Here is a 13221-nt window from a genome sequence, read left to right as displayed (position 1 = left end):
TTCCAACCCCCAGGGCTGTGAGGATATAAGTTTCTGTTTTATAAGTCGCCTACTCTTTGGTCTTTGTATGGCAGCCCTAGCGAACTACTGCCCCCTTTAGCTTTTTGTATCTAAAAGGTACTTTCTCTACTATTTCATGGATCATCCAAAAGAGTCAATCAGACAGTAATCAGCTCCCCTGAGCTACAAGTTCAAGAAAATGTGATGTGGAAGCACCTTCTTCCAGATGTTGAGTTTTCTTTTCAGATAAATGAATTCTGTTCTAATAGAGTGAAACCTCGTGACTTAGGCTAATGGTCCCCGTGTTATAGCTCTGAACAATGCATTGATATCTGATGCTTGCACATTAAAAAAACTGATAATCTTACAGCTTCTCCTCCTAAGAGGATGCAGAGTATGCAGAAATAATGTCAAGATGGCATGAGAATTCAGAAATGTATTTCTTTCTGTAGAGGGACCTGAGCCAGTGGCAGGACTGAAATTCAAGAGTGAAGTTCTGTCACCATGAACTTCGGTGACTGGCCCAACCTTGGCTACCAGGTGACAGGAGCAGTGTTCTCAGGCTCGACACAGAACATAGTACCTAGGACAGCACCCAGCCTCCCTCAGCAATTCCCCCTCTGTGCTTCCTGGACCAGTTCACCTTGGGTGAACTCTGGACACACTCTCCTCATCCATGACATGGGATAAAAATGGACCATCAGGAGAGTAAATGAAATCATACATGTAAGAACTGTATAAATTATAAAGAACTACACAAATGTAACTTACCGTTAGTATTGTTAGAGTAGGTGCAGGATTACTAGACCTGAAATCACAAGCTTTCTAATTCTATGACCTATGTCTGCATCAGTATGTATGTTACACTTGATTTAAAATATTTATTAAAAGACCAAATTTCTAATTCTGTGTCTGCTTCAAACTAGCTTAACACCAGTTATATACATAGGACCACTTTCCTTCTAAAGTACCTTAGTTTCCTCACCTGTACAAAGAGAGGGTTGAATCCTATTATCTTATTATCTGAACCAATCTAAAATTGTGTTCTATTTCTCATTACTCAATGTTATGATAATATAGTTTTAAAATGAAGACTTTGACATATAGGTGGGAACACTACTTTTTGATGTGAAATGCCTAAGGTCAAAAGAGCAAAAGGGTTTAGGAGATTCCTGGCTCTTGAGGTGTCAGGAGGGATGGTCTGACTGGGAGACATTCTAGTGGATAAAAGCACTCTGTTAATTTCAGGCATAAAAAAATACAGAGTTTCTTGTTCAGCTTCTCAACATTTGCACACAATGTAAGTACTCATGAAAAGTTCAGAACACAGACTTCCTTGTCCCTAAACCTAAGCATGAACTCTAGCTCTGTCAACTCTTCAGCCAGCTCTGGGACCCAGGAAGTCTCCTACCTGATGAGCAGTGGAAGGTCCTGCTCTGCATTTCCTCATTTCTAGAGAGGACTGAGAGGAGAGAGTGATGAACTAAGGGCCACATTTTAGATAAATCTTTCATATACAAGTACTTAAGATACTGGGACATGTTTTCTTTAAGACATTTCAAATATTACACAAATAATCTTATTCTGTTTACAAGTGAAAATCTTAGAAAGACAGAAAAGTATGAAGAATGGAAAATGCATCCATAATTTAACACCCAGAGATAAATTTTCAATGGGGAAGCCACATCCCACCCTGAGTCACACATGTTAAGGAACAAGAACACCAGACCTTCCTTCTTTCCTTCTATCTTCCCATTAAACCCAATCCCACTCCCACCTGGTTCCAGAAAGTCTTGCAGATGGCTGTATGACAGTGGGTAAGTCTCTTAAACCAGACCTTGGTTACCAGTACACCTCTGTTAGAAAGATACCATGTGACCTGAATGTTACTCACTGAGCCCCTTCCTCACACCACACACAGTGCTTAGTGCCTCACACACCTCTTCTCTGAGAAAGTGCTCTGTAAACCTTTAGGCACCATTCAGACTACAGTGTGAAGCTACTGTGAGTTCTTGATTTGTACTGATGACAAGTTCATCGTCTAGAAGGTAGAGGAAACATAGAGGGGGATGTAAATGGACCTAATTCTAAACAACAAAGAATTAGGTAGAAAGTGATAATTTCAGGTAAGAATTTTCTTTACAGACTAGGAAACAGAAGAGACCTACACTTTTCTCTGAAAGATCTTCCTAGAGTCAAAATATCTAATTTTTTTTCCCTTAAACTCTCAAATTTCCTGGATATTATTTGATGGAACTTGTATCACAAATGTGTTGAGTGCCAATCAGAATGAAAGTAAAGGGTCTGCAAAATGCAAATGTTCTTATGATCCATGAGAATCTGAACCCAGAGTCCAAACATGTGGAAAGCCAAATCCAAAATCTCTCTCTCAGGCACAGGTGCACACACACAGAAGGGTTCACACATCCCGACCCCACCCCCAGCACTGCTGCAGATTCCCAGCAGACCTGCCTTCTACCTGCCATGTGTTGTTAAAGACCCAGTCATGAAGCTTCCTCTCTGGAGGCTTCTATTGAAAAGAACACAGAGTGCTTGTTCCCAGACCCTTGGTGGAGATCCTGTGAAGAGTGAATCCTGGAGGCGAATTTTAATTACAGCTTCCCACAACAGCCTCACCTATTTTGCCATTTTACTGAGGACAGCAGCCTTCGCCTCACCCAGTTGTTGCACCATCTTGTAAAATAGGCTGTTTTCATCTTGCAGCAAAGTATTTGGCTGATTATGTTCTTTCCGTGTCCCTGAATCCAAAACCTGTTAATAGCAGAAAGAAACCCATTAGCACACAATATCCCCCAGTAACATAACTCAGGCAATATCTCAAAAAGGGGCAGGACAGGGAGAATTTGGGTGGGAGGATTGGTGGTATTTACATGGTTTGATTCCCCTGTTTCACTGGGAGACAAGGGCACAGCCCAGCCTTTCATTATTATATGGGTATAGGAAAGGAAGAAAATGAAAGTTCTCTCATTTTCAGAAAAGTGAAAGCTTTAATCATGATTATGATTACTGGAACTGAACACTCTTTAGCGTTTTATATTCTGTCCAGGGCCTTTGGGGTTGTTATCATTAGTTAGTGCTTTTAGCTCTCAGACTCTGAGCTTTGAGGGCTACTTATAAGATACACAGCATTGGGAAATGTCTTGATTCAAGAAAATCAAACATCTGTCACTTCTGCAGCCGCTCCTCCAGGCTGGCCACCTGCCCTCTGAAACATTAGACTTTGTAGTAGATTGACTTGTCTTTATGTCCTTAAAGCTTTCAGTACAGACAATCACTTGTTTTCCAGAAAGTAAACAGGTACAGTCATCCCTCAGAGCTATTGTGGGTTCAGTTTCAGAATACCAGAATATAATGAACATCACAGTAAAGTGAGTCACATGAATTTTCTGGTTTCCCAGGGCACATAGAAGCTTTGTTTACTTTATACTGTACCCAAGCATGTGTGCAATATCGTTATTGCACAATAATGAAAAAACAATGAAAAAAACAATGTACATACCTTAACTTAAAAATAAAATATTGCTAAAAAATATTAACTATCATCAGAGACTTCAATAAGTCATAGTAGTAATATCAAAGATCATTGATATTACAGATCACCAGAGCAACTTCAATAATAGTGAAAATGTTTGATATATTGTGAGAATTATCAAAAGGCGACACAAAGACACAAAATGAGCAAATGCTGTTGGAAAAATGCCACCCATAGATGTGCTTAATGTAGGTTTTTGACAAACTCTCAATTTGTAAAAAAAAAAAAAAATGCAGTATCTGGGAAACATAATAAAACAAGGTATGTCTATATTTCTAAAGCACACGATAAAAATAAGATTGCCTCAAAAATTAAAGTTTTGAGAAAGAACATTACTGGTGATGTTTTTGCTGAATTGAAAGCCAACTGGTAATCAGAAGCTCTAGAAAAATATACAAGCTTTATACCTGGGGTGAATGGGGCACAGAGGACAATCCCCAACTCTGTAACTGGGGTGTGCAGAGGTCCCCTGAGGTCTAATCCTGCCATTCCTACCAGAGGAGTCAGCAACCACAACCAGTTCAGAACAAGATATAAACAAGTAGCCGAGTTTACATCTCCTGGTGGGATCTCCCTGTGACATCACTGATGAACGCAACCAGGGAGCCCTACACTGAAGGTCTCCCAACACAGGAGTGAGAAGGGAAGCTCCACAGTGAAGGGTAAGATCCTTTCCTAGAAACAAGGTCATTCATCACGAAGGTGACAGGCTCCAAAGAGAACTCTAGCATATCCCTTCTCCCTCTGTCTTCCCTACTCACCCAGATGCTCAGTCTCTGTACCCAGAAACCAACATCAACTTCTTTCTTTGCCCTCAGATCCCATGTTCAATCCATCACACAGTCCACTTGGCTTCACTTCCTTATCTACCCCAAGTCCCACCATCTCACCATTGCCACCACAGTCACCTTAGACTAATCCAAAAGTCTAGAGAGGGCACACTGTAAGGTAGTGAATACTGAATCTGGAGAACTGAAAGCCCATCAGTGTGATTTTAGCTATAAAGGAAGGAGGGCGAGCAGAGTGGGACAGAACTAGAAAGTTGGGGAGGGACTGGCCGGATATTGTTTCATAAAAGTTCTTTAAAGATTTGTTCATAGGCATTGATCAAGAGAGAAAAATGTGAGATTATAGAAATTTACCAGGAGATATTGGCAAGTAAAAAGACACTTGCTCTTTGGAAGAAAAGCTATGACAAACCTAGACAGTGTATTAAAAAGCAGAGACATTGCTTTGCTGACAAAGGTCCATCTAGTCAAAGCTATGATTTTTCCAGAAGTCATGTATAGATGTGAGAGTTGGACCATAAAGAAGGCTGAGTACTGAAGAATTGATACTTTTGGACTATGGTGCTGGAGAAGACTCCTGAGAGTTCCTGGACTGCAAGAAGACCAAACAAGTAAATCCTAAAGGAAATCAACCCTGAATATTTATTGAATGGACTGATGCTGAAGCTGAAGTCCAATACGTTGGCCACCTGATGTGAAGAGCTGACTCACTAGAAAAGACCTTGATTCTGGGAAAGATTGAAAGCAGGAGGAGAAGGGGACAACAGAGGATGAGCTGGTTGAATGGCATCACTGACTCAGTGGACATGAGTTTGAGCAAGCTCTAGGAGATAGTGAAGGACATGGAAGCCTGGTGTGCTGCAGTCCATGGGGTCGCAAAGAGGTGGACATGACTGAGCGACTAAACAACAAATCTGTAAGTAAAGCATTAAACAAATGAACATATTTTGATAATAGCAACAAAGCTGCTTTGTTCAGAGGATACAGATGTTCACATCTGCAGATCAGGTGCTGAGTGATAACACTTTAGGACTGACAAGGTGACAGTTCAGCTCAGTTCAGTCACTCAGTCGTGTCTGACTCTTTTCAACCCCACGGACCGCAGCATGCCAGGCCTCCCTGTTCATCACCAACTCCCAGAGCTCATTCAAACTCATGTCCATCAAGTCAGTGATGCTATCCAATCATCTCATCCTCTGTCATCCCCTTCTCCTCCTGCCTTCAGTCTTTCCCAGCATCAGGGCCTTTTCAAATGAGTCAGGTCTTCACATCAGGTGGCCACAGTATTGGAGTTTCAGCTTCAGAATCAGTCCTTCCAATGAATATTCAGGACTGATTTCCTTTAGGATGGACTGGTTTGATCTCCTTGCAGTTGAAGGGACTCTCAAAAGTCTTTTCCAACACTACAGTTTAAAAGCATCAATTCTTTGATACTTAGCTTTCTTTATGGTCCAACTTTCACATCCATACATGACTACTGGAAAAACCATAGCTTTTAACTAGACAGACCTTTGTCAGCAAAGTAACGTCTCTGCTTTTTAATATGCTGTCTAGGTTGGTCATAGTTTTTCTTTCAAGGAGCAAGTGTCTTTTAATTTCATGGCTGCAGTCACTATCAGCAGTGATTTTGGAGTCCAAGAAAATGAAGTCTGTCACTGTTTCCATTGTATCCCCATCTATTGCCACGAAGTGATGGGACTGGATGACATGATCTTAGTTTTTTGAATGCTGAGTTTTAAGTCAGATTTTTCACTCTCCTCTTTCACATTCATGAAGAAATTAGTTCTTCAGTTCCTCTTTGCTTTCTGCCATAAGGGTGGTATCATCTGCATATCTGAGGTTATTTAAATAGCTGATAAATGAAGAGAAGCTAAAGGAGAAAAGTAAAGATATACTCATCTGAATGCAGAGTCCCAAAGAAAAGCAAGGAGAGATAAGAAAGCCTTCCTCAGTGATCAATGAAAAGAAATAGAGGAAAACAATAGAATGGGAAAGACTAGAGACCAGGTGACATGTCCAAATTCTGTCCTTCCTCAGTTTCCCTAACCAACCACACATTCCAAGGTGACAGTATTTCTAAGAATTAAGTAATAAAAAGAATCTGCTACCATTAATGTCATTAATGCTATAATACCAAAAACCAAAAATAAATCTTTAGGGCACATTTAGGAGCAAAGAATTTAATTGAACAGACCCTTAACTGAGCTGGAGATCAAGCCATGTTTCTGATGCCTGACATGTTTCTAAAGCCTAAAAAAGGGCTTGAAATAAGTAAATTTCACAGCATCATTTATTTATAATGGAAGAATGGTGCTTTAGGGGACAATTTTGAAATGCAATGTTGAGAGGTAAGAACAAAGTGACAGGTAAAATCTAGCAATAAAAGGTTACTTTTCCAATTAGCATCAAGAACACAAAATGAACGACTAAGGATGCCTGACACAAAACATTTCTGGAAATTAAGAGTCACTGTTGGGCAATCTTGAATGTCACCACATGCCTCATGAAAGTCTGCATGTAGAGCCCACTTCCTACTGTGATGTCTAGTCCAGGTGACCAGATGCACTGTTTGGAGCCTAGAGCATACCTTTGGTTGGGGATGTCCCACTCCTGTCATCTGCCTTCCCAGAGCTCACTCCTGTGCACATCCAGCTCAAGGAGTGAGGCTACAGGCACTGCCTCAGTACTGACAGCCTGATCTACTCAGTGCCCCACTGATGTCCCATCTAACAATGCATGTGAGGTAGGATGGGAGGTGATATTCCAGGAACTGCCCAAGTCAAAAGAGACAGTTCCATTATCATCAGACATAAAGAATTGTGGGTACTACTGACCACTCATTAGTGATTATTGCCTGTTTTGTATGGACCATCAAAATACCTTAAAGTATCTTGCATTCCTTGAGATTATTTGCTGCCGAAGTTTATCCTTTGAGGAATGCTTTTCTTGTTTCATAAAGCCCCGTCCTAACATGTATTGAAACTGAGCAAGCAACAGAGGAAAAGGACAAAGAAAGAGAGAAAATGAAAAAGAGAGAGAAAAAGAATCAATGAAGGAAGGAAATAAAGCTAAGGAAGGAAATATTAAATTACTAAGGAAGAAAGAGCCAACCAAGCCTGGAAGGAATATACTAGACAGACATACAGAGACCAAAGCCTAGAGCTTGCCATGTGTGCAGAACAGAACTATTGTGTAAGAAATTCACTGGTTGTTTATTTAGTCTCTCATCCCTGATTCTCCTTTATTTCCAAACTCTCATCTGTGATGCAGAAGCTGGGTCTCTGCAAGTCACTGCAGCAGTTCACTCTTTTGTCAGGTGGCCTTCGTTAGGTTGCCAGTAGGTAGCACTAGAGGGAGACTGAAGGGAAACACAACTAATGTTCTACCTGATTCTGCTACTAGAGTCACCTCAGCACTGGGACCTGACTCAGCTCCCGGCTATTAGCACATGGAGAACTAGCCCCATCCTGCTGCTGCTGCTGCTGCTAAGTCGCTTCAGTCGTGTCCAACTGTGCGACCCCAGAGACAGCAGCCCACCAGGCTCCCCCGTCCCTGGGATTCTACAGGCAAGAACGCTGGAGTGGGTTGCCATTTCCTTCTCCAATGCAGGAAAGTGAAAAGTGAAAGTGAAGTCGCTTAGTTGTGTCCGACTCTTGGAGACCCCATGGACTGCAGCCCACCAGGCTCCTACCTCCATGGGATCTTCCAGGCAAGAGTACTGGAGTGGAGTGCCATTGCCTTCTCCGCCTGCCCCCTCACAAATATGACCAGCAATCAGGCAGTGACCTCTTCTTGGAGGTCTGAGTATCAATTCCTTAGGGCCTCTTTTCTGAATTCTCAGGTCTGAAGATCTGTCCTAGGATATGGTAGTTGCTTTCTAAAATTGTTACCCCAGTGTTTCACTTTTCTAGTCCTCTAAATCCCTATGTAATAAATACTGTTTTTCTCACTAGGCCTTTTCTTCTCACGGACTCCTGAGGAAATCTACAACTTTAGCCATAAACCTCCTAGCAGTCTAAACTAGAGGCTAATTTTTTTATAAGGGAACCCAAAAATGCTGAAAGAACTATGACACAGTGAAAATGAGTGTGTTCTACCCCACTAAAATATGGAGCTATAACTTGGGTTTGGAATATTTTAATGGTTGGCCGTCATAAAAAAAATGACAATTTAAATAAACTTCTAATATGAAAATATAAGATTATTGGATATATTATTTAATAGTGCATTCTAAAAGTATAGTTAAGTACTTGAATAACTTTCAGGAATGAGAGAAGAAACTAAGAGAAAAATTAATGGAGGTTCCTATAAAATTTTACACAGAAGGATACATTGAAAATTGAACATAAATGGAAATAACTAAAATGGTGAGGGTCTTACCATTACCCATTCACAGTCAATAATGTTGCTCAACCTGTGTGCAATGGTCAGCACAGTGCACTGGGCAAATCTCTCACGAATTCTTTTTTGTATTAACTCATCAGTTCTAGAAACAAAGAAGTTGATTTAATTCAGTAAAGACAGGAAAAGCAGACTTAAGACTTAAAAACACCCTATGATATTTTTACAATGTTTTTTAAAATCAATACTTTAACATATAGTCTTGTTCCTAAAAAACTGAGTATAAAATGTCTACTTAGAAACTTACTATTTTTCATAAAATGATGGAAAATTAGTCTTCCCTCAAAATTACTTGAAACTATCAGCAGCTGGATTTAGGAATTCAGCTTTCTTAGGGTGCCTCATAACAACATTAATACCATATAACATGTCTTGTTTTTTTCCTTTGTTTTCTGGAATTAGTATTATCAACAGATATCCATGAGGCCAAGTGAGCACTTAGAAACATTTCTAAGATTCACTAAATGTTTTCCATTTACCACATTTACAAGTCAATGCAAGATTTCCTGGGGCTCAGCTCCACACCTTGGATCCACGTATGATGTGGCTTTGTCAAGAATCAGTATCTGATTCTTCCTGAGAATAGCCCTGGCAAGGCAGACCAGTTGTTTCTGACCAGCACTCAAGTTCAATCCAGATTCTGCTAATTCAGTATTCATTTTAGCAGGAAGACCTTCGATGGATTCTTTGAGTTGTACCTGTGGATTCAGAAAGAATGACATTTTTCTAAGCAAACTGCTACTGAAATAGACATGCCTTTTAGACATTAGAGCTTTGACATCCTCAGGACTTCTTAACATGTCTTACATGTACAGCCAGGTGATGCAGAGAGCTCCCTCCAATGAGTGTTCACTGAGAAAGATGGTGGAGTTATCTCAGGACAGAAAGATCTCAGTGTCCCCCTTTCCCACCACAGGACATCCACCAGAACCCACCCCCCTCCAGGGGTTAGTTAAGGAAGTTTCTCAAAAAGTGAAGCTATTTCTCCCAATATGATTGAAACAGAAAAGTTAAAAGGATCTTTATGGTTGAGTCAAGTTTCCTAAAGTACATTTTGCATAGGAATTGGTACACTAGAGAAAAGTTTTCAAAAATTTTACAGAAAATCTGGTTATCTGAAGATATGAGCTTATTGGCCCTTTACTATTTTCTAAAGTTTAATATATGCAAGTTCAAGCAATAGTAAACTGCCACTTATACATTAGTAATACTGGAGCCCATTCTGATGATGGTTCTTTCCCAAGTTTAATCCTACAAATAGTGGACCAATCAAGTGCATTTTCTTCAGTGTCTTAAATGCATTGTTTGTGAATGAAAATGCATGAAAAAGAAAACACAACATCTTATTTCCCCCAGTATATGGATATTGTCCATATACTTATTATCATCCAGTTGCTGAGTCATGCCCAATACTTTGCAACCCCATGGACAGCAGCAAACCAGTGTTCCTAGTCCTTCACTATTGCTTGGAGTTTGCTCAGACTCACGTCCATTAAGTTGGTGATGCCATCCAACCATCTTGTCCTCTTTTATACCCTTTTCCACCTGCCTTCCATCTTTCCCAGCATTAGGATCTTTTCTAATGAGTCATCTCTTCACATCAGGTGGCCAAAGTATTGGAGCTTCAGCTTCATCATCAGTCCTTCCAAAGGAAATTTGGGTTGATTTCCTTTAGGATTGACTGGTTTGGTCTCCTTGGTGTCCAAAGGACTCTCAACAATCTTCTCCAGAACCACAGTTCTAAAGCATCAGTTCTTCAGCACTCAGCCTTCTTTGTGGTCCAACTCCCACATTGGTACATGACTACTGGGAAAACAATAAGTTTGACTACATGGACTTTGTAGGCAAAGTCATGTCTCAGCTTTTTAATATTCTGTCTAGGTTTGTTATAAGAGAAGGCAATGGCACCCCACTCCAGTACTCTTGCCTGGAAAATCCCATGGATGGTGGAGCCTGGTAGGCTGCAGTCCATGGGGTCGATAAGAGTCGGACACGACTGAGAGGCTTCCCTTTCACATTTCACTTTCATGCATTGGAGAAAGAAATGGTGACCCACTCCAGTGTTCTTGCCTGGAGAATCCCAGGGATGGCGGAGCCTGGTGGGCTGCTGTCTATGGGGTCGCACAGAGTCGGACACGACTGAAGTGACTTAGCAGCAGCAGCAGGTTTGTTATAGCTCCTCTTCCAAGGAGCAAGCATGTTTTAATTTCATGGCTGCAGTCACCATCTGCAATGATTTGGGAAATAAAGTCTGTCATTGTTTCCACCATTTCCCCATCTATTGCAATGAAGTGATGAGATAGGATGTCATGATCTTAGCTTCTTGAATGTTGTTTTAAGCCAGCTTTTTCACATCCCTCTTTCACTTTTATGAAGAGGTTATTTAGTTCCTCTTCACTTTCTATGATTAGGATGGGGCATAGACCTGGATTACTGTGATACTGAATGGTTTCCCTTGGAAATGAACTGAGATCATTCTGTCATTTTGGAGATTCCATCAAAGTACAGCATTTTAGGTTCTTTTGTTGACTTTTTTTTTTTTTTTTTTTTTGCAGCCAAACAAAAATAAATTGGAGACTTGAAGCCAGGCAGCCTGGGGATTAAGTCTTGCCTGGCTGTACCAACTGGGCAAGTTCCTGAACCTACTCTATCTTAGCTTCCTAAACTCTAAGACTATGATACCATAATTATAAAGGTGTGTGCCTCCTAACATTGTTAAGAATATTAAATGAGTCAGTACATGCAGAATTTGTAACAGATCAATATATATTGCCCATTATTAATAATGCTATCGGCTAGCCCCTCCTCAAGTTCTGCTTCACTTTTCTACTTTGCATGTATCAGCACTGAGATTTCGTTACATATGCATTGGCCTGCTTTTCAACTTCTTCAGGAGAATTTAAGCTCCAGAAGGACAGATATTTTGTCTGTTGATGACTGTGACAGCCCCAGGACCTGCAACATTGCCTAACAAGCTCTCAGTAGATATTTGTTGGCTGGATGAAGGTGGGCTTCCCTGGTGACTCAGTGGTAAACAATCCACCTGCCAAACAGGAGACTTGGGTTCGATCCTGGGTGAGACTCCCTGGCTAAGGAAATTGCACCCCACTCTAGTATGCTTGACTGAGAAATCCCACGGACAGAGGAGCATGGCAGGCTACAGTTCATGGAGTTGCAGAAGAGTCAGACGTGACATACAACAACAACATGAATGAAGGCATGCTGCTGTTGCTAAGTCACTTCAGTCGTGTCTGACTCTGTGCGACCCCAGAGACGGCAGCCCACCAGACTCCCACGTCCCTGGGATTCTCCAGGCAAGAACACTGGAATGGGTTGCCATTTCCTTCTCCAATGCATGAAAGTGAAAAGTAAATGTGAAGTGGCTCAGTCGTGTCCGACTCCTAGCGACCCCATGGACTGCAGCCTACCAGGCTCCTCCGCCCATGGGATTTTCCAGGCAAGAATACTGGAGTGGGGTGCCATTGCCTTCTCCGAATGAAAGCATAAGTGACTCTAATTGCATGACATACCTGTTTCTGTAAATTAGAAAGTAATTAACCTCCAATTAAAATAAATAAATTTATATTAAAAAATAAAATATACCATAGAAACTAAATTCATATGGATAATTAGTTTATATATAACACTGTTTTCTTACTAAGTGTAATTGCAAAAAGGATATATTCTTATAATAATTAACTGGCTCCAAGATATCATATCACACTTTAAATAAAGGAAAGCACTGAAAAAGTTATAATTTAAGGAAAATATAACAAATAACTCCTATTCAAAACTATACATCTCAGTATAGAATACTTCAATTGTTTTTGAGCTTGGGAAAATAATAGAATATAGCAAAACTGAAGAATAATAAACTGGACTTTAAGGCGCCCTGTCTCCATCATCGCTGTGTGCACTCTGTGTAGTAGGTGCTGACGCCCCTCACAGGAAGGGAACACAGAGGTCAGGTGGTTTCCACATTTTGTGGAACTTTCTTACTTTTCAAGAAGAAAATCTGGTGTGGGTCAGAAGGAGACACTGAAATGAAATCAACAGATGGGGAAGAGCTTTTACCAGAGCAGGGCCAGCAGTAAAGGAAGTTCGCCTAACACAAGGCCCCGGGAAATGGACATGTGACCTGTCTCCACAGCAAGGACTGAACCACGTGGTTCCTGATGCACAGGCTGCTGATGCCCAGGTTTCTGTATCTTTGTTTCCTGTGTGATGAGACACGCTTGTGTCCTAAAAGAGACACTATCAATGTCAGACATTTAACTGTACAATTTCTTCCCAGTTTTGACAGGACATTTTTGTTATTGTTTAGTTGCTAAGTCATGGACCTTATGGACTGTAGCCTACCAGGTTCCTCTGTCCATGGGATTTCCCATGCAAGAATATTGGAGTGGGTTACTATTTCCTCCTCCAGGGAATCTTCCCAACTCAGGGATCAATCCCATTTCTCCTCCATTGCAGGCAGAC

At 40.9% G+C, this 13221-nt stretch overlaps 1 protein-coding gene across 1 annotated transcript in view; it reads right to left on the bottom strand.

Annotated features, from left to right (window-relative positions):
- Nucleotides 1-2637: 2637 nt before the first annotated feature.
- Nucleotides 2638-13221, bottom strand: part of LOC147361907 (ATP-binding cassette sub-family C member 4-like) — a 198065-nt gene continuing 187481 nt past the window's right edge. The window contains exons 28-30 of the mRNA XM_086330242.1: nt 9268-9440; nt 8722-8827; nt 2638-2772 (exon numbers count right to left, since the gene is read on the bottom strand). Of these exons, the coding sequence (XP_086186368.1) occupies nt 2638-2772; nt 8722-8827; nt 9268-9440 (414 nt within the window). The remainder of the gene's footprint in view (nt 2773-8721; nt 8828-9267; nt 9441-13221) is intronic.

This window comes from Bos grunniens, chromosome 12 (genome assembly GCF_055505025.1).
Source record: "Bos grunniens cultivar Pamir isolate PY7600 chromosome 12, Bosgru_T2T1.0, whole genome shotgun sequence".
NCBI lineage: Eukaryota > Metazoa > Chordata > Mammalia > Artiodactyla > Bovidae > Bos > Bos grunniens.
Note: the sequence above shows the minus strand (reverse complement) of the source record. Positions and strands in the feature narration are given on the sequence as shown.